General features: G+C 36.1%; 1 protein-coding gene across 9 annotated transcripts in view; it reads right to left on the bottom strand.

Annotated features, from left to right (window-relative positions):
- Positions 1-22,412, bottom strand: part of DCUN1D4 (defective in cullin neddylation 1 domain containing 4) — a 41,795-nt gene that overhangs the window by 5,781 nt on the left and 13,602 nt on the right. For 4 of the 9 annotated variants that reach the window (XM_027676362.1, XM_027676364.1, XM_027676361.1 and 1 more), the window contains exons 4-8: positions 18,086-18,200; positions 8,429-8,520; positions 6,096-6,166; positions 4,454-4,545; positions 3,493-3,601 (exon numbers count right to left, since the gene is read on the bottom strand). In XM_027676362.1, coding sequence (XP_027532163.1) covers positions 3,493-3,601; positions 4,454-4,545; positions 6,096-6,166; positions 8,429-8,520; positions 18,086-18,156 — 435 coding nt within the window. In that variant the 5' untranslated portion in view covers positions 18,157-18,200. Of the gene's footprint in view, positions 1-3,492; positions 3,602-4,453; positions 4,546-6,095; positions 6,167-7,377; positions 8,345-8,428; positions 8,521-18,085; positions 18,201-19,526; positions 19,557-22,412 lie in introns of those variants that run through there. The other 5 variants (XM_027676369.1, XM_027676360.1, XM_027676370.1 and 2 more) reach the window with 3 other exon arrangements.

Genomic DNA, 22,412 nt, shown 5'->3' with positions numbered 1-22,412 from the left:
CTCAAAAGTAACATGTGTACATGTAAGATTCGATTTTGTTATTTTAAGTAGTTTATCCATCTTCATTTGTTGTCTTGAAATTAAACAAATTTTGGTGAGAGACAGGATGTAACCCCCTACCCTTTTATTCCTCGATTATAGCACTGATCTACAAATCAGAAGTTAAGGAAATTTAAAAAAAATAAAGTTCCATATTAGCGCTACTGAAGACCCTGATTTCTCCATATGTACACTCATGATTGTAGACTGCAAAGTCTAAATTACCAAAAAAGCAGGAAAATCACAGAATGGGTAACCGGAAGGGATCACAGTGGGTAATCTAGCCCAACCTCCCTGCTCAGCAGGGCCATCCTAAAGCACACTGCATTGCATCCAGAGGGTTCTTGAATATCACCAGTGAAGGAGATTCCCCAACCTCTCTGGGCAACCTGTTCCAGCGCTCAGTTACCCACACAGTAAAGAAGTTCTTCCTCATGTTCAGGTGGAACTTCCTGTGCATCAGTTTCTGCCCATTGCCTCATGTCCTACTGCTTGGCACCACTGAGAACACCCTGGCTCCATCCTCTTGACACTCTCCCTTCAGATACTGATAGACGTTGATGAGGTCCCCTCTCAGTCATCTCTTCTCAAGCCTGAACAGGCCCAGCTCCCTCAGTCTGTCTTTTTACGAGAGATGCTCCAGTCCCTTAACTACCTTTGACTCTCCACTGGACCCGCTCCAGAGGCTTCATGTTTCCCCTATCCTGAGAAGTCCAGAACTGGACACAGCACTCCAGGGCGTGGCCTCACTAGCGCTGAGTAGAGGGCCAGGATCACCTCCCTTGACCTGCTGACAAAGTTCCTAATGCATCCCAGGAACCCACTGGCCTTCTTAGCCACAAGAGCACACTGCCGGCTCATGGACAGCTTGTAGTCCACCAGGACACATCCCATATAGAGACATTCAGGATACTGAGAGTGTCAGACAACAGAACATTAAAAGAGAGAGAGAGCGAGCTACCCAAGACAAAGAAAATTGAACCCTATGCCTCACCTGTACAAATGCCGCTGCATGTATTCTAGAATACACATCTTTATTTAAAAAAAAACAAGCTCAAATCAAAACTGACTTGTCTTCTATCACGTAAGAATGATGCAGTAGAACAAGATTCCAGTTCTCAGACAACTAATGAATGCTTTAGCCACAAGGTCTCATTTCATACAAAACACTCCTCAATTCTTAAACTGTGTAGACAGAATTTAATGCATATTTGTTTTGAAAGAAAAGTGGGGAGGCCAACAACTCTGAAAACCTGAGAAGCTGTTTTACATTCTGGGCACTAAATCCAAGAGGGACTTAGAGAAAAAAATTAAAGTCCAGGATGAATAAAGCTTTTCAATTAGTAACGAAGTTGAAAAACAAACCTGCAAAGGCATTTTTGTATTATGACATAATTCACTTATTTCCAACATCAAATAGTTCTAAAAACTAATTCGCTTTCCAAAGCCCATTTACAGCTCTGTCACAAATACCTTTAAGCAGAAATCATACTGCCGTGAGAATACATTTTATTTTCCATAATATTTATACTCTGAATTCTTCCCACACACTGAAGTATTAATAAAGTCAGGTTCTACTGCCTTTACTTTGGCCATGTTGGTTTTACATGTCTTATATTTTTATGTTTCTACATTCTCCCACTCTAACTACTGTTCAGAACAAATTGTTCAGATAAGTTCTTTATACTCACCTCCAACTGCCTAATAGCACACCTGCTATGACAGATGCTCCAATTTCATTCTTAACATACATTCCAGACACTTATATTCTTTTTATTGAATATAGTTGAAAGAATACGTTAACAAACTCTGTTAAATTTGAGTATTTGTTTTACATTGATGATAACCTTTCTGAGACTTTTTTCCCCAATATTGTAGACAAAAGACCCATTTAAGCCAAGAAATACACACATCTGTGTTCTCAAACTCAGCAATGACAAGGGCAAACATGGAGCAAGGAATGTATTTGTGCTTAATATCAATATAGGGTGGTTTAAATTTTTTCCTCAAACCTATGCTGACTAAATCATGCATGCCACACAAAACCTCGATGATACTTTTTTTAATTCACCAACTAACTTTAAATATCACACCACAACAAACTCTTTCAAAAAACTTTCTCTTAAAACTTCAGAAGCTCAGACGAGTGTTTTTGCCATGGAGCTCCTCCCTGAAAGGATTATCCTTAGGACAGAAACTGAATCCAAAGCCATCAGCTTTTTTTCTATCAATCACTTCAATTATCCTGATAAAAACTGTGTACAGATTTATTTGCTGCATCTAGTTAAATATATCACCTTTGTCAGCATTCTTTTCTATTCTCACTGGATGCCATTCTCCTACAGATTTCCCCCAAGTCCATATTATTAAAAGTTCAATGATCTCATTAACCTAATATTGTTTTGGTAATTCCCCTGTTGATATGCCTTTGACTGGAAGTTCTATAATCTGCAGGGTTTTTTGTCACAAATGAAATCACAGAATCTGTGCCTCAATGTTTAAATTCTTTTTCAAGATCACTATCATCGGTTTGGTACTTCTTGAAAAAAACCCACCCACTATCCTCCTTTTAAGTTTCTACACTTACTTTTGACGGGCCATTGGCTGGCACAGGTTTGCTCTCTATTCCAAATATTTCATCAGTATCTTGTACTTCTTTGGCAATGCCTGTGCATGCTGACATCCAGAAAGCACTGCTATATCAAAAATCTGAGCTGCTTAGGACAGACTTTATCAGAGCTGCTATCAGTTCGATTTCTTCTTAATTTTCCTATGCTCTTTTTTTTGCTGTATATTTTCTTGATACACTTAGTTCTTTTGCACTGAAGTTTGAGTTTCAGTTTTGCCTTTTTATGTAAAGTCTTCTGTACATTCCATCATGGCAGCAAGATGGATGTACAAATTCTATTTCAAAATGTTAATTTAGAAAATTAAAAGTTCTCTTACTGCTTTCTTTAACTAGGAATAGTTTTACATCTATTATGGGTTCCATTACAGGTACAATTTTATCAATACGTATTTTATTATGTTTTCACATCATATCATTTTATCACGTTAGCCATTTTTACCACCTACTGAAATGCCTGATGTGTCTTCCTGTTTCACCAAATTCAAAGTGTAAGAGGAAAAAACAGTAATTATAAAGCCAGGGGGAGTAAGAGGCAAAGCTCCAATATGCAACTGAATCAGGCCTAAATGGCTTCCCTAAAGTCATAAAATAGCTTGAAGCAGAGACATAACAAAACATGTCACTAAACCACTAAACATCACACATCCTATATAGGTTTCTTTTTCAGTTATGGCATCTTGCATATACCATTTTAGAACACAACAGTTCCATTTGTCAGAAGCTATTTTGAGTGTTACCTTGAGAGAAACATACTTAGAAGTGTACAGTCTTTCAACTATTATTTATGAAAGTAAAGGTTTTAATTTCAGATGCACAGTACTTACCCGTGCAAAGTCAAATGCATATCTATAAATAAGTTTAAAATTGGTAGGCTCATTTAATAAAGATCTCAAGTAATCCAGAGAATTTCTCAATTTTTCTGTAGTATCACATCTACAAGACAAACACAAAGTGAATTTAGAGTCTGAATTCTTATATGGATGTCTGATGTCTTAGGAAACAATCTCTAACATATCCCCACCAACCTGTGCAAAACACATCACTCTGTACAGAGGCACATTTATGAGTTTGCATACAATGACTTATGGAACCCAAAGAGTGAAACAAAGCAGCAAAGCCTTACACTGGGACTCTGATAAAAAGTTGACTGGTTTTGTAGAAAATGCACTCTCCAACAGATTAAACTAAGAGCTTGTCCAAGCACAGCAAACAACCAGCAAACCACAGCAGTGAAAAAATTCTTCTATAGTCTTGCTGAAACTATAGAACTTCCTACACAGTTGGTTTTTTTCCAGTCTGTTCTGGAAGATAAATCAAAACACAGTTCTTTCTTTCCTCTAACTCTCTATGAAACACGTGATTATTCAACTAAATTTATTTTAATTATGCCATGAAGATAAGCTCTCAACTGGAGAAAGCAACTCTTACAAAGAACATTGCAGAGTTACAGAATGAGTGTATTATTTAGCATTTTAAGCCACTATAAAACACACCAATATCTAAAAGACAGGTCCAATCCAGTGACGTTGGGGAAGAAACAGCACCGAACTTCATGACATTTCTGTTTCCTTGAGATTCCAGACATTTTAATCCAACTGTATTTAAATGTGTTTCGAGTTGTCTCTAAGTGACTATATCACCATAAATCGGACCAAAAATATATGACTTCTACTCCACAGCAGAGCTCTCTAATGTTTTGACTCATAACACCTACAGCAAAGTGTGTTTTTTTCTAAAAGCCTATGTTTACTATAACAAACTTAAAAGAATTTTCAAAGCACTTACTGTAGTGATGTCATTCCTTTTAACCATTCTTGTAATGTAAAGTAGCCCATGTTTTGTGCATCCAACTTCCATGCTAGCACAAGCATAACTACCTGAGTTAGAAAGAAAAAAACAGAGGCTGAAAAGAGTTAACAAAAAGTACATTTTTTAAATAACCACTTTTTATTAGGCTAAAAATGCTTTACTTGTATAAATGGGAAGTTCAGATTTTTGCTACACTATTTTAGAAGTTAAAAAAACCCTGAAAGTGACAAACCTGCACATAATCCAAAATAAGAGAAGGTAACAGTGCAAATATATAGAGTAAACATCCACCTGAGTTACCATTAGGGACTTCAAGTGAGCTTGTACAGTCATTTAGTGACCAATACAGTGAGGAAGATGAGTTGGTGCAAAAGGTACAGAAAAGGTTTCCCAAAACAACTACAGAATTTCAGTACCAATTTGACAAGTTACATCTGGCATTTGTTAAACTTTCATCTGGATGAACATCAGTTGCAATCCACAAGCTCTGAAATCCAAGTATTCTAAAGCTAATAATGATCCCACAACACAAGCAGATGTTAAGTAAAGCCAGGTAAACTAACATTAACACACATCAAAACAGAAGCTGATACATAAATACTGCAGTTTTGCCCAAAAAGAAACAGTCTTTTTCCATTGCACACAGAAGACCAAAGCAATAAAGATTTTAGATAAAGTGATATCATAAGATTATTATTATCTTACTCATGAAGTTAAGAAGCCACTTTTGACAATACAATAAAATCTTGCAGGGCAACTGACCCTGCAGACTGGAAGAAAAAAAATAATCAAGTAATTTAAATTTGCAACTCAGCCATTAACTACCTAATGTTAGTGCAGCAGCTCTATACAGTTTTTAACGCAAAATCAGAATACCAGTTTATATACTCAAATGTCAGGATAAATCACAACACTTATTATAGTAATAAACACTGAAATCAGCAAATTACATTTAATTTGTCCAGTAAATCTTTCAAAGCCACAATTCTCATTTTAGATGATGCTTCGTGAATTCTACATAAGATGGGACTTGCAAATACATTTAAAGAGCAAAAATTAGGCACTAGGAAAAAGCCTGTAAAAGGCACAACTATTCTTTTTTAGATTTTATTTACTTATATAAATATACACACACATGTATAAAATACACATATGTAATTATGTATATTCCATATTTGTGTTCTGAAATGGTATAATGGGAGTGCCCCTAATGCTCACAATATTTGAAATCCCTTTCTCTCCTAGAAAATCCAAAGAAAATATGACTTGTTTTGCAGTTGCTGTACTAAACCTTGAATGTTAACTCATTGATTCAGAAAAGACAACCATCAGTTTTCTTTTTTTTTTGTCCTTAATCCATTCTCTGGGGGGCAGGGGAGTGGTGGTGGTAAAGTAAAAGGTGGCAGCAAAGACAAATCGAGGTTTTATAGGTTGATAGTTTGGGGTTTAAATAAAGGCAAGTTGTTCCCAAATGTGTTTCCAAACTTCCCTTGTTTGTATTTCTTGAATTTCTTTAAAAACTCTCAAGAATTTTTTAATTCTTGATGGAAAAATAAGAGCTATAAGACTGGATCATGTATAGCAGATTAGGCATCTTTTAAATGGACTTTGAACTTACATTTTCTGGTTCAACTCCAATGTCTTCACAAAATTTCTCCATACCTTCTGGCCCTACAATGTCATCAGTGCCTGCAAACAAAATGCATTTTACTTATCTTTAAAAAGTAAAATAGGGTGACATTTACCAACAAGAGAAATGCAATCACACAGCACAACTTAACTTCCATACAGTTTGTTTGTTCTGACATGCAATAAATATTTCCACACTTACTATCAGACTTGGATACACTTAAACCTTTATCTCACCTTTGGAAACAGGGGAATTGTAAAATACTTTATATTCCTGACAATTATTCTACAATTATTCTGATATAATCTTGGAAGTGTAAATTAATAAGATTTTTAATAATGTACTTAAGACTAGTAAAACATGCACATAATATTACCACACTTAAATAAGTGGACGATGGTTAGTGAAACTAATTTCTTGGCTTGAATCTCTTATTTTATCATAAGATCATATCACATAAAAATATGATGTATAGCTATACAGGATACAAGACACTGTCATTCCCAAAATCTCATTCCTTATTGTCTCACATAGTATCTTCATCTAATGTTATCTAGAAAAAACAGCTCAAACCAAAAAATGCATGCTCCTGTTAATTCATATTGCTACACCATGGCCACACACTATCTGAATAATAGTAACTGCAGCAGGAAGACAAATTACACCTATTTGTTTGCATACTTAAAAGGAAAAAATAATAATAAAAGAAAAAATATAAATGCTACTAAAATGCATTACTAATAAAACTTGCTCTTAAATCAAGATACTTGTCACTTTCATAATACTCCTGAAAAAATTATACAGGCATTAAGAATTGTCCTGTGCAATTTTACTTTCAAATACATTTTATTTGAACGTTTTGTTAGAATTTTTACTCATGTTAAAAGGGCTCATTTGAAAAAAAAATTACAAGCTGAAATGCCTACTTTCATCCAATATAAAGATCACATGTGCGAGAAAAAGAGGCTTTAAAAAGGAAAGATCAATCTGTGTTTTATTATTAGGTGACCTACTATTCTAGAAATAACAAGGTTTAATTATATCTTTTCCCATCTTCTCATGACAGCCTCTCAGTTCTCAGAGTGTACACAACAGTCTTTTTAAAGACTCATTCTGTAATGCAAAAACACACCAAGGGGAGAAAACCAAATGCAGTGTCAACCGTCTGCATACATAAAGGAGAAGATTCATGAAGCAAGAACACAAGAGAGATTATTCCTTGAAAATTAAATTTTTAGAATGTTACTCAATACTGTAAACAGAATCGTACTCTCCACTTTTCTCTGTTTTATCTTGGTGTGTGCATCCAATGGAAACCCCAAAGTTCTTTCACATACAGCCTTCCTTTCATCCTTTCTTTCCATGAAAGTCTTGACAAAAATGAGTCATGCCTGTTGCTAGAGTGAAAAAATAAATCAAGCTGGTCAGAAAGGCAGAGAATCTAACAGGTTAGATTTGGCTTGAATTTGTCTGAATCTCCTCTCACAGATTGCCACAGACAAGTGAGATCTCAAAGTATTTAATTTCATTTATATAATTTTATTAGAAGAAAAAAATGCTTTAATACATCAGATTAAGTCACTCTTCATTATGCTTAAGAAGCAGACAAAACAGAACAAGCTGTGAGCCATGTTATCCAAGACTGCACCAGAAAACTGCAAGATGACGTTATTTTTTTTGTTAAACAACTGTTTCACTTCCTTTAGGTCTTTACAGTCATGAGATCATTTTTCCCCACACTTCAAGTTCTCCCTTTCAGAAAAACACATGTAAAAAAATGAATACAACAACCAACTTCACTATTAATGGATCACCTTTCATAACTACAGATAATAATTAACAATCCTAGAAGTAATGCCAGGAGAAAGTCTCTCACAAGGGCAAAAATAAATAATTCAGCCTACCTTCCCTATACATCGTGAGGGAAAACTATGATAAAACTACTATGGGATACTTGAATTCATTCATTTTTTTGCTTGAAACTCTAAGTAAATTCAGCAGGAACAAAACAAATGTTAATACCTCCCTCACCTTTTGTTTTTTAATTAAAGACACACAACTTCACCTGAAGCATAACTCTGAAGCATAATTCTATTTAGCACTAACATGGCACCTTCTGTATTCTTTTTATAGAATAGAGACAGACAAAATTGCACCTTGAACTCTTCAGCTTCACACTGCACAGAATATAAGAAAAGTTTCTTTGAGACTTTTACAGAAAAGCCTCTATATTCAGTCTTTGGAAAGCTCTGTTAATGCAGTTTTTGCATTCCAATATAAATTAAATTTTTATTAGTAGGAAATTTAAATTTCACACTTACCTGCATATTCATAGAACCATTCTAAGCATCTCTTACTTGAAAAAACTTCTTCCTCTGCTTTTATTCTAGTTGAATCATATTTTCTATACATACTTAGAGAAAAAAGAGAAATATGTAATTAATTTAATCAACTTTTCTTTAAAACAGTCTTTTAGACAATAGCACTGTAAGCAGAAATGTTTTTCCTTTAATGAATCAGTTTACTCAACATTCTATCCTCATATCCAGTCACTTGGATAACAGAATAAGAATCCCTGACCCTAAATACTGTGTGTGCTCAGTCTGTCACAATTCAGCTGATTTATAACATTATCCATGTACATGACCTTCCCCTACAACAAATACAGGATAGTTCAAATTCAACCTCAAACTATTCTGTGTAAGTTCAAGTAAGGCTTGTACCTCACACCATCAGTTACCACAACGAACTGATGGGCTGCAACCTAGCTGTGGGTTTAAGGCCACAGTAATTCCACGTCACAGTCAACACAGTCCTACCTCTAGATGGACACACACTTTGTGCACTTTGAATAATTAACTAAAGAGAACTAAAGAGACTTTTTGCCACCTCAAAAAGTCCTATAAAAGGCATAAAGGCCAACACAGACGTGACTCACACTTATTCTAAAGCCAGTAAGATGGTAACACAAAAGAATGACAAAGAAAAGGTTCCGAATCCTCACTGACAATAACTCAAGGAACCTCATTCATCACAAGGTAAAGAGTCATCTGAAAAGCCAGCCCCCAGAGATTGCCAGCAGAGCTCTTCTCCTTTGACAAGAAGCATAAGGAATTTTAACTACACTAAGGAAATTAATTTAACATCTGAAACACCTGAAGCACAGAAGCCATGGCAGAAGTTGGTAAGTTACTCTACCCTGTTTAGACTTTTCTGAAACAGAGACCATATCATTTGTGCCTGCTAGAGGAAAGAGACTCAGCAGTCCAAGTAGTTGTCCATTGGTGTATATGCATTCTCTGACCCATTTCCACCACTCTGCAGCTGAAAGGCTGAAAGGCCTTGGGCTGAAAGGCTGAAAAGAGCAACAAATAAATGGCTTAGTCTAGAGGAGATAGCCAAGAACAGCTCTGTAAGTGTTCCAAGCATGCAGACCTTCCTCTTATAATATCAAAGCCTGCTGGGGAAGGACACCAAAGTGGCTGATTGGTCCAAGGAGAATTCTGAAACACCTTGATGAAATTAATTTGGACTTGATTTCATCACTGTTTTGTCCTTCGAGAAAGACATGTAAAAGACATCTAGACTTATGAGCTTAGAGTACACTGATCCCACTATCTTTCACCTAGCTCAGCTATTAGCTGTGAGGAACTGTAGCTAGAAGTTAATGGCACACAGATCATCCTAGCAGGAATTCAAAGAACTATTTCATGTTTATTGCCATAGTTCCTTTAATGCAGCTAACCTCAAGAAAAGTAATACTAGTCAGTACAAAATTATAAACTGCTAAGTGGAAAACAAACACAAATGAGGCTCTTAGGAAATTTCAAGATGGAAAGAAAAACTGACACTGCACTGAAACACACTGATCTGCAACCAACTGGAATACTGCATAGAAATGCCAGCAATACAAGTCTCAAACACATATATTAATATATGAACAATTTTAGGGTGGGTTATTTTCATTTTGAAACCACTTTTTTTCTATTTTAATTACCTACTTTGTATAAGCTTTACTGCAGTTGCAAAGGGAAAAGGCTGACAGCACTGTCCAGTAAGTAAAGAACTAATCCAGAAGATGTAAGTCTGAGTTGGAACAATTTTATTTTTTTTAACAGGTCTGATAACATTTTCATTCTTGCAGAATGATGATTATGAAAGACCTATCCAATAAATTTTCGCCTATTCTGAATTCAGAGGAATCAAAAAAGTACCTTAAGACAAAGAAAGGAGGCATTCTGTCACTTTGGCAAAAGTCTGATTATTCATTATCCTCTTTTTTGTCGCAAACAAACGTGACAAACACCAACTAGAATACCAAGCTGGAAATTGTAGCAGGAGCTAGTCAACATCTTATTCTATTCTATTTATTCAAGTCTGTAAGAGCACTGCTGGGAACGAGGACACATAAAGCTAATGTGGTTCCAAAGACAGATATTCTTCACAACACTTAAGGTTTTTTTCTTGCGAAGGGATGATAACTAATTGCCTTGCCCTGCTTGTTCATGTTCACCAACACATTAAGTCAGTATGTGAACAGTGGATTTGAGAAAGAACCCTCAAGAAACAGATTTCTCGACAGAGCTGTAGGTCATCCAGGTATTAAGGAAAAAAAGGATTCCTGCATCTACAAATAGCAGAGCTGAATACTGTAAACTGAAACAAGACACTAATGACAGCAGTACGTGTAATAGGAACAGTGACCGAGAACAGAAAAAACCAGTCCTTTTTACACATTCTCTTCATCTGTACACAGTAAGTTTTCAGACAACTTTACGAGACTGAAAGTCATTTATTGTGTTTAAGGCTAAGGTCATAGTTTAGGAATGCAGGAAACAACAATATTCATTAAGTCCATGTGCCCAAAATCTCACCAAGTAACTCCAATGAAAGCTCTCTAGTCTCAAACTTATGACTGTGCAAGAAGCTCAACATCTGACCAGTAGAGTTGGATTTTGGAGAAACCAGAGCTGATTACAGATCTTCTAGCCTGTGGTTGATAACTCAGAAAGGACATAATCTTGAGCTATCCCAGTCTCTGCCACAAACTAATTAGCCAGACATTCATTAGAAGTGCAGGTGACACTGTATCACACTTGTAATGAAAAAAGACTATGCATGGCCAGAAGTATAAAACCATGCAACAAAAATGGCTGATGAATCTCAGATGCCTTGGATGCCCCAACACAGATTACATATTATACAAGACAAGGATCACTTGAAAAAAAGAGTATGACAAAAATAAGTGACACCAATACCAACGCAGTATTAGTGATCTCTCGTGTATGATGATGACCCTTTTCTCTCCCTGCTTACACCAAACATGAAATGAGCTTCTTGCCCCAGTCTAGCCAGGCCAGCTAGTTCTACTAGCAAGAGACTCCTAATCTCTTAAATGCCTGGTGAAGCAAGAAGAGCACAGAGATACAAACATGTCAGTAGACAAGTATCTGAGATTACAGCACAGCCTAAGAGAACTCAGTTCAATTTCACAGCAAGCCCAATATGGCAGCACAGGGTAAAGGTGCTTCCACAGACTACGTCCATTGAACTGTCCTTAATACAGATAGTATTAACTATCATTAATACAGATTTGATTGTCTCAAGAACCATACATGCAGAAGAGAAAAACACAAACTGCCAGGCACATCAGGCATCCATTTTGTTTCTTACAATATTTCTCATCTCTTTGGAATTTCACATACTGCAAGATTATGTGCCTTGTCTTTGTTCTAAGGACAGCATCTCTTGCTATGCAGACAAATACAAACTGCCAGAGTGCATAGGGTAGATATCTGAATACTTTGGGAGCACCAAACATCTCCTGAATAGATCCAAGTTTCAAACAGCAAGTCCTCAATGGCTTAGAGCTTCCTCAAGATGCCCAGCACCAGTACCTTCAAAGAGATGCACTACCATTATGTCAACCAAGTTCTTCTTGAAAATTTGCTTCCACAAAAGAACACATTGCTCAGAATTGAAAAAAAAAAAAAAAAAAAGGGGGGGCAGGAGAGGGTAGGATGGTTGGGACGGGACAGGGGGAAGTGAAAACCCCAAGGATACCTTCCATAAAGGAAGGGCAAATGAATATTTGGTACTTTTGCTACCAGAATTTGTACCACTGTCAGAGAATGTTGACACTGAAACAGGATTGCTAAAGGACATTTTCTCCATCATCAGAGTTAGAAAGGTGCATGCACAACTTTTTCCCAGAGTACCTGCTATACATGTCACTACTGGACAATAGCAAACTACAAGCCTTTGCATTTAGAATTACCCTTCCATTTCTGAACCATGACATGCTATGCATCAGGAACAGCAAGGAAAAACAAAAAAGCATTACCTTTGGGCAAAGAGTATATATTTACCTCTCAGATGAAACATCCATGCAGCTACAATAACTCAGAAAAATCTTTATTTGAAAAAAATTAGTTTTTATTAGTTTAGCATGACAGTGTGTCAGGAAAGTGACAGCAGACTTCAAAAAGCATTTCTTTATAGTTTAACAAATACCCCTGTAAGGAGTATTTAGTTTTTTCTTTTTTATCTCTTTCTAACAGCCATTTTGCCAACTGAAGAGAGGAAAGAATATGGGACAGGGTATGGAAAAAGCAACATGAGATGACCTGTCTAAATTTTATAAAAGTGGTACCAGTTACTTAACTACATCTAAATAAAATAATTTTCTCAGAGATACTTCCATTTCCACCATGACCTAATAGCTGACTCATAACACCCACGTTTAAACTTATATTTAAAATATTGCTATGAGCTAGGGAATTGTAATATACCGGCAATAAAGATGAGACAAATGTTGCTTATAAGTACAAGTGCTATAGGTCAATATCAACAAAACAAAATTTAAAACTGAGTGTCTAGGCGTCTCATATTTCTTTAAATACACAGTCATCCATATCTTTTGCAGCTTATTTTCTTCGCTTCCTAACTGATTTGCTGGGAAAGCAAAAGCATGAAAATTCTATCCAGCTATTATTGTGGGGTGACTAGGCAAGTCATCGTAAGAGTACATGGTTGCTACAAGGAAAAAGAACAAGGTAAGGGTAATTCTCTTCAACCTACTGCAGTCTTCAAAGCTGGGTTATCTACTCCTGCTCTGAGCATGTTTAAACTACGCTGGAATTTGTTAGACTTCCACCCGCAGCCCCTCCCACTGCAGCACCTCTGGGCTGTGTAGTGCCAGAATACTCAAACTAAGATCAGCGAAAACATGGAGTTTAGGTCACACAAAATATTCTCTTCATGGTGAAAGCTGGTAACAGCTCATTGAAGAGGAGTAAATAAAAAGAAAAAAAAAAGAAGAAAAAAGCTACAGTTGATTATGGTGAGTCAAAAGTTAACCTCTCATGAAGATTTACAAGCTGGTCATTTCAGATGGACAGTGTTTACTGAATAAAACATTAAGAAATATACCAACAAAAGCTTTTTCCTAACAACTGCAAATTACTCAAAACTTTTGCCTGATTTCATTTGCGCTTTGTACTGAATAACAGTTTGCTTTCAGATTATTTGTATCTTGAAACATGCAAACTATTGATTGAAGAAGACGCCCTATACTACTTCCGTTAATTCTAATTAATTAATTTAAATTTTTGGCTGAGAATTTTCATTAATGCAGCACAATGAAAGTATTTTTAATAAAGTCTTACCTATTCACTCACAATTATGATTCTAGCAATAGTTTCATATAAGCTGTAGTAGAAATAAAGGAGTGGGAGAAGAGATATTTTACAATTGGCGATGCGTGACAAACACTGTTTAAAGTAACCCTCAGGACCAATTTACTTGACTGTCAAGTTTTATGAATGAATATGCCTTATCTCTCCCTATTTAAAGACTTACAATCATAACTAAAATGTTAAATAAACATTTGGAACTTCATCAGGCTTACTTAATGAGCAGTATGTGTAACAATGCACATGCTGATAGTCACATGTCTGTTTAACTGAAGTTCACTGAAAAGGTATAGAAAAAGGAAAAATTACACTTGTGTGTACTTGAAAATCGGTACTTCAAAGAAGATCCAGACATCTATGACAGCTGGTAACAGGAGCTGTTTGCATTGGGCAGGACCAAGCCAGTCAGTAAACAACAACAGAACAAAAACAAATCAACTCTCAACACTGAAGGTTTCGAAAAATTCCAAGGTTAGCAAACCCCATGTTAAAAATGTTTTCAAAATTTACATTTTCCCACTATAGAGTATGGAGCTTATTATTCAAAAATCTATTTTTCATGTTAATAGGCCCTTATGTAGTTCCTACACACATCCAAGATAAATTAAACTCTAGATCTAATTGTTTGAAAACATAAATTTCAGGGAAGCAGATAAATGTTCCTAGTTTTCATCCCCCTAAGGTGACGATATCCATTAATGTATGATTTTTGCCCCCTCACCATGATTCCAGAGAAAGAAGTAGAATTATTTTTTAAACAAGACTGTCAGAAAAAGAAGACATTCCACTATGTAGTTCATTTGTCCCGAAGGAAGAAGACAATATTTGGCTAGACACTGTGTAACAGATACACAGCATTAGACAATTAGATAGTGAGGATTATATTTTTACCTAGCAAGTATCTTTACATGAATCTTGCTTTACCTTTCTGAAGACCCTTAACACAGGGATGGAAGAGCAATGTATAGAAAACATAATTTTAACCTCAATTGGAGAATACTCTATATTGTGACAATATTAAGTACAATGAAGTCAAGACTGTGATGCTGAGATGAAAAAACAAATTAAGTCTTCAAGTCATTATGTTCTGGTTAGCATGTGCTAAACTGTTTACTTCCAACAGCTATTCTTGAAGCCAGGATAAATCTTGCTGTGATCCATAAATTAAAACACTGAGTTCTTTTCCTTATACATCATCTGGTATAAAAATTCCCTCCCACTGAAACACTGCATTCATGCATGGTTCAAGGTGACACTGTGACCATTAATTAAGAGAATTCAAGCTCTTATACAACAGTGGGATGCTAAAGAACATGTTTGGAATTTTCCATAATCAGTCCACACACAAGATCAGCATTTCCAAATAACTTCACTAACAACTAGATTTGTTCCTATGAATGTTTTTCCTCCCTTGCCAGTCATTATTCCACTAATCCTTCCACGATGAGGCTGTATTCCTAACAGTCTGGAACTAAGGGTATAAGATAGGTTTAAGTTTATGACTTTAAGAGTCTTTAGAAATCATCTTGTCCTTCAGCAGAGTCCTGCTGAAAGAAACTTTCTGGAAAGAATACATATCTCAAAAATACTACTATCAGAATTTAAGAGATTATAGGAAAGAACCACAAATACTGAAGACTGAAAATATCACCCAACAAAACACTCCATGTAAGGATTAAAAAAATACATTATTTTATGGACAAATCAGGAGAAATCATTACCATTCAGTCTGAGCTGTGGTAACACCATTAATGATGACACTCCTTTGAAAATCGTTAGACTACTACCTAATATTTTTGCACTGAGAACAAACAGGAGACTTACAATTACTGAATTTATTTGTTAATGTTGACTGTATAAGTGTGCCACTGTAACTGAGAAACATACAAAACTTATATCATTCCATTAAATGTCTGAGGTGACAAAGAGGAGGCAACAAATCGCCTCTGTTAGGAAATAGTCTCTTTTGGAGGTGACACGTACTTTTTCAGACACTGACTACCTTTCTTCGCTTAATACCAAATTCACACAGGCTAATGTCCCTTGAAGGCTTACCCCGAGTTACTAGTATGCAGCTTCTAGGAAGTCTGTCTCTAAAACAGAAACAATAGGAACGAACTGGGCCTAGAAGCCCCTTATCCCATAAACTGGCATTCCACTATCCAACTATTTTTATGGTATACAGCATTCTCTGCACACAATGTAAGCAGAAATGGCTTTGCAAATAACTAGGTCTGCTACAACACATTGCTGTAGAGCTTCCTGATTTCAGATTGATTTCTGCTTGACAAACTGAGATGTCTGATCCAAAGACCAAATGTGACAGGCATGAACTTCACCTGACAAAACAAGCATGGAAGTAGTAAACAGCTTGCTCTTTGTCTAACCTGTTCACAGAAGGTTACAGGGGCATAAATCCTTCCTTGAAAGAAAACAGAGCTTCAAGACTGGTCTGAATGCCCAGCAAATAATTTCATATTGCCAGTCATGCTGAAATAAAGTGTTTTCTTGAAGACCAAAAACAAAAAAAGAAACTTATACACTAGGAAGTAGAAAAAGCCCAAAAACCTTTAGAAGACGGAAGTCAGATAAAAACTGGAACCACATTTAGAGAAGGATATTCCCCTGTGGCCCATAACTAGCAGATCTGGCTTCACCATCAATTCTAAAAGTAGGCTGAGTCTTCCTTTTAATAAAGCCTTACATGGCAGTAGAATGACGACTAGATCCATTAGTTATAAACTCAAAGGCCGATACAAAAAATTCCTTCAAATAATATTTTCAACAAGCTCTTAAAAACTATTAAAGAGTTAGATAGTACTGATAGAGCAGGAAATCAGTTTGTTATAATTTTCTTATATATTTACACAAAACCAGTATCTCTTACAGACAGGCTTACTTTCTGAGGGGGTTGAGTAGCTTTTTTCTATAATGAGTGTCTTGGCTAAGGTAGGTAGAGCTCAGTTTTGTGAACCTCTCTACTTACATTCTAGAAATATTCTGTCCTCATATCACTTCCATATTTTATGCGCATCTTTGAATAAGCTGTAATGTCCTCTATTATAATTATTTAGCTTTTATATTTTACTATTTCTGAAAAGCAACAAAAATATTAAGAACATGAACTGCTTTTTTGTTCTAGCAAGTGTTACAAAGCAATGAAAGGGAGCTGAAATCTTTCTTCTGCATCAACAGATCATTTAATAAATTCCAGTGCAATTACAGTTGTGCAACCCTATTAAACACAATGGAGTTATAGGGGCATAACCAGAGGCTTAATTTGGCTACCAGCATTTTTCTTACTCATGCTGGAGAATGAAAAGGAAAGCACCCAGCCTGATTTCAGGCTGACAGTTAGGAGAAAAATGCACCTTTTTACCTCTCTGAAGGTACTCACTATGGAAGCATGTGTTTTCTGAGTGACCAGTAACACATGAACGTGATCAAGCTCAAATTCCACTGACTGATGCAGTGGCAATCAAACTTTCTGGCTGTATACGCCACTTTTCAACATCAGGACAGTCCTGCATGCATCATGCAGGAGTGTACAGTTCTGTACTCCAAGTTCTGAATTTAGTGCACATAAATAGCAATTATCTTACACACAAGGAGCACATTCAATGGTTTCTGAATGACTGAGACTGACTGAACGTACTACACATACTGGAAATCCAACAGCTGCAGAAGCCTCAGCTATCAACACGTATGCCAAAAGAATACACTGCTCGTGCACACAGTTATAACCCACTTGGCTTCTGTTCTGCAGTGGGAAGCTGAGCAGCACTACCTCAATCACCACTGCACCACTGGCTATCACCTTACCTGGGCAATTTTCACCTTTTCCTTACATGATAAGTATCAAATCACAATATGACAGGGAGAGACTAGCAGGATCTCAAGTAAAAGCTGAGTGGACTACAACTACATTCGCGTTTCTGAGAGGCTTGAGACTGAGAACACCCAATCCAGATCTTACACATGTATATGGGAAGATATTACCGTATCTTCTAGTTGTTCTTGAACAAACAAGTATGTATTTTGACAGCTGGCAACTAGAGCAAGGATAGTTCCCTACATGCTTGTTGTACAACTAGAGAAAGGTAAGATGCAAACTGAATCTATATATGCTTATCAGTACCTCCCATTTCAATTACCAGCTATGGTTCCACATTGAGAAACCAAGCAAATTTCAACACCATTTCCATCAGTATTTAAAAACACGATTATATCAGCTATTCAACTTTAGATATTCCATCAGTCTTAGCCCATGGTAATATGACATACCCATCATGTCTACTTTTCTTAGCAGATAAATCATCTCCTGCTGCAGGTCTCCTCTTTTTCCTTGGAGGCATCACTTTACTAAAGCAGTCTGATGAACTGCAAGACCGGAGACTTCCTACAGAGGAAATTAAAAACACCAGTACAAAGAAATGAAACTGTTGCAGGCCAGTTAAACTGCATCCACTAATAGGCATATTACAAGGGGAAGGGAAGGGAAGGAAGGAAGTTAGTGGATTTAAAAATTACAAAAGAAACGGTCTCCTTTCAATAGCAAAATCCATCTCACTTTACATGGTATTCTATGACCAGCTTTCCATCAAGGTCAAAAGTACTATACCAAAATGTACAGTAGCGCTAGTGTTACTTCAGTCTAACAGCAGTCAAGAACTGAAACTATCCTGAAGAAGTATTTAAGTCCGCAAAAAGTCATCCTTATTTTTAGTCATTTATTCAAATCAGAACTTCTAAGAGTTGATCATTACCTTTTGAAATACAGATATGACTCAAAAAGTAGAGCACCTACCTCTAGAAAACAGAACCCTTTCCTTTTCAAGGCCCAGGCTTTTTGTGATAGAGAGCAAAAGGTAGGAAAGGGTTTGTTTCTTTGTGGTGAGGATTTTTTTTCAGGTTTTTCGGGGAGGTGGTGGGGGGGTGTTTTTTTGTTTTGCAGGGAGTGAAAGAGACATTCAGAAATGACTAGAGGAAAAAAAAAAGTGTCTGGCTTTATCACTTGCACTGGATAATTCCCAAAGAATGAAGGGTCCCCAAGTAGGAAAGAGCCAATTCAAGACACTGATGCCAATCAAGTGGCAGTCTTTCCATCCCCTTCTCTCAGCTACATACTCCTATGTCTCTGGTAACTATTCAGTGTGCCAATCCAGCTCACCAAACCTGTTGGTAATTAACCCAAGAAAAAAAGAATAACAATTTTCTGTACATTAGCACAAGAAAGAGCAGAGGACCAGCCCTTTAGACCACAGCAAGTCATTCAATTGCCTTTGCTGCCTCATGAAAATAGTAGGCTAATACTCCAAGCAAAATTTTGTCCTAATTTCACATACTGAAGACCACACTGACACCTGAGAAAGGTGTGTGTAAGAGTAACTCAAAGAGCTATCAAAGCTCTAAGTATAGCTCTAACTGTTACACAAAGAATTTTAAAAGAAAAGGAAGAGAGGAGAGGTATAAATATCCAGACACAAAGTGATGCCAAAGACTTGCAAGAAAATATTAAGAACTCCAGCATGCCTAAGCTACCTTCTCTTTGCCACAACAGCATCCAAGTTTAGCTATGCTTTATTACGATGCCCACAAAATCTTTTATCTTAAATTATAGCACAGAAACAAGCAGTAAAACTTTGACTACTTTTTGACACCAAGGGAGCAGACTGACACCAGAGGCCCAATTCCCAACAAATACTAATGGCAATCTTTTGCTTACCTATTCTTCGTATCTTTGAAAGACTCTCTCCTGTTATAGGAGAAACATATGTAAGGAACCTTAGAGCCTCACAGGCTTTGCTACATGTATGTTATTTTAAACATGCATCGAAACTCTTATACATTAGAAAGTATGGATTTTTAGGCAAGATGTTCAAACTAGTTTTTAAACCAAGATGAACTAATTTAGTTTCAACTAATAAAGCTTTTGCACTAAGTATGCCTTGTTTGGTTTTATCTTTATATTCATTTCTATTAAGAAGAAAATTAATTTCTCTGGTTCAAGAAATACTCTTTCCAATTCAAAAATGCTTCCTATATATTCCTTGGGGTTTTCTTTTTACCCTGAAGCTCCCTCCCCAGCATTCTCCCAGGAAAGTATGTCCATACCTACACTAACTTTCAGAAACAGAATTTTAAGAGTATTGTAAATTCAAATTACAATTTAACTAATTATCAAAAAAACTTTCAAGTATTACACTCCATAGATTATTATCACATGAAAAAAATCATAACGGTTGTGTCAGAAGCACTGTTCAGAATGTATTACAAATGGAAATTAACAACAATAATATTTTCTTCTCACCAATTTATTTGAAACAGTTAAGCCAGAGACTATAAAAAACTCACAGTACACCCAATGCATTTTACTACAGACTAAACAAACTAAGTGACATGACCTGCTGAATGTCATTTGTTCTATCTGATAATGCCTGCAAATTAATGATACTGGAAAATTGTATTCCCCTACGTTATTGAAAGTGTGATACTTTATCATTTTTTAGATCAAATTTCTAAAGACTCTGCCAGTAATAGTTTTTTTAAAACCTACACAAACTAAAAACACTTAAGATGACAGCAGAATGCAACAGATGGCTAGAAACAGCCAACAGACTCAAGACACACACTGAACTTAATAAATGAAAATGTGTGCTAGTGAATACCTTATTTTAGAAAATATGTATGTGCTTGAGTACAACCTGTAGCTATCTCATTCTTTTGAGAGCAAATGGATTGTTTTAAAGTGCCTTTCTGTTAAAAAGATTAAAAATCCATTTGTGATGGCCACAGGCATTGGATCCTGGTAGAATACAAGAAAAACCACCCCCACTCCAGGTTTGTCCAGTTTACTGGTCATTTGATTGTGAAAAGAAATTTGCAAGGCCTCTGTGAAAAGAGAAGCACAGCAAAAGATGAAAATAAAATAAATAAAAGTAAAATAAAACAGCTATAGGACAGGGAAATCATTTTGTCAGACCTGCAACCCATACAAACCAAAGAATTTAACTCAAGAATTCCTGCTTGGAATCTCTGCCTCATTAAAATATATTTTCAGGAAGATCTGTGAACTTTTATTAAAGGCTTAAACTTATAACAGAATTCACTATAACCCAATTTCTCCAATGACTCCTATGAAAAACTTGTACCCTTTCTTGGTTTGAATGTGTCTAGTTGCAGCTCTCAAACTGACAGAAAAGTGAAGAAAAGAGACAGCTCAGAAGTTGGTAGGTGGCTATTAAATGCACATGTACACCGCCCTCACGCACTGACAGCACACAGACACCAGAGGGACAAACATATTGTACATTCTTTCAGAGATTTAACATCTTAATAACTGAGGTTTGGACCAAGTCTTCACTATGCTTTAACTGTTGAATGATCTCTAAACTACCGAAAACCACAATATAAGAATGTTACTTTAAAAGTATTTCCTTTTGTTATGAAAAACAGTATATTAAATTTGAAGGGCAGTTATAATTTCTCTGTAATAAACTCTGAAAGTTAAACCAGCAAAACATTTCTGTCTTTCATTTTCATATAAAACTAAAAATTATCAGTTTGTTTTTTTCAGTTTGGACTCTTGCAACTTCCTATTTTACAGTGTAGCTCACTAAGTAGCAGGAATATTAACCTTTCCTACACGGAGCTTTCTAATTCTAAATGTAATTTCTAGGTCTAGCGTTTCACAACTAATTTCACTTCCCAAAGGTCTGACCACCTGCAAATGAACATGCAGCTACCTGTGATATCATGCAAAGTTTGACAGGAATTTTACTTACCAAGTGCAGCTTCTCTGATGTGATTATCTTCAAACTTTCTCACTCCTGGGTCTCAACTCAAGACTGGCAGAAACCTCCTAATTCTGTTTTTTTGACACTTGAAGCTAGCATTTGCAATGTAGAGCCTCCAGATGGCTGCTGAATAGGCCACCACCAGCCAAAAGCCTGCCGAGTATAAATGTTGTTTGCCAAATGTCCTATTCAGTACTTCCACATTTGCAGGAGACAAAGCTTCCAAAGGGAAGTATCACCTCAAGAGCTAAAATTCACCCTAAGAAATTTAAAACAATATGCAAGATAAAACCCCACAAGGGAGGGACACTCCTAGAATAGCAATAAAACCAAAATAAACAAAAAAGAAAAAGAAAAAAAAAAACAGAGGTCAATAAAGAAGAACTCTACAAGCTGTGTCCCTACAGAAATGATCTACAGGCATGTAATTTTCACCTTCTCTCTAGATAAAGCTTGTGAATAATCCTGCTCTTCTGATGCTTCAGTAGAAGGATGTTTCAAAGGAAAAATAATTAGAAACTGTGAATGCTGAAACTTAACGCTGCTCACTTAATGATGCAACGAGACCACCACAGTTAACAATCATCAATTTTCAGATACAAGACTAAGATATTCAGCAAAACATCAAACAACTTGCAATTCTTTTAAAAGCAAAAATCATCTTCTCTATCTTGAATTCCACACTACAGAATTGCTTTGGACTCAAGAGGGGTTTCTTTAATACAACAAAAAAAAAAAAGAGGCAAAAGTAATCTCCGCACTGCCCCAAAGCTTCAAGAACAGCAATGAAGCTTCGTTTTTCTTGAAGATATGAA

Source organism: Neopelma chrysocephalum, unplaced genomic scaffold, assembly GCF_003984885.1.
Source record: "Neopelma chrysocephalum unplaced genomic scaffold, ASM398488v2 Primary Assembly neopelma1_42, whole genome shotgun sequence".
Classification (NCBI taxonomy): Eukaryota; Metazoa; Chordata; class Aves; order Passeriformes; family Pipridae; genus Neopelma; species Neopelma chrysocephalum.
This window is presented reverse-complemented; position numbering and strand designations above follow the sequence as displayed.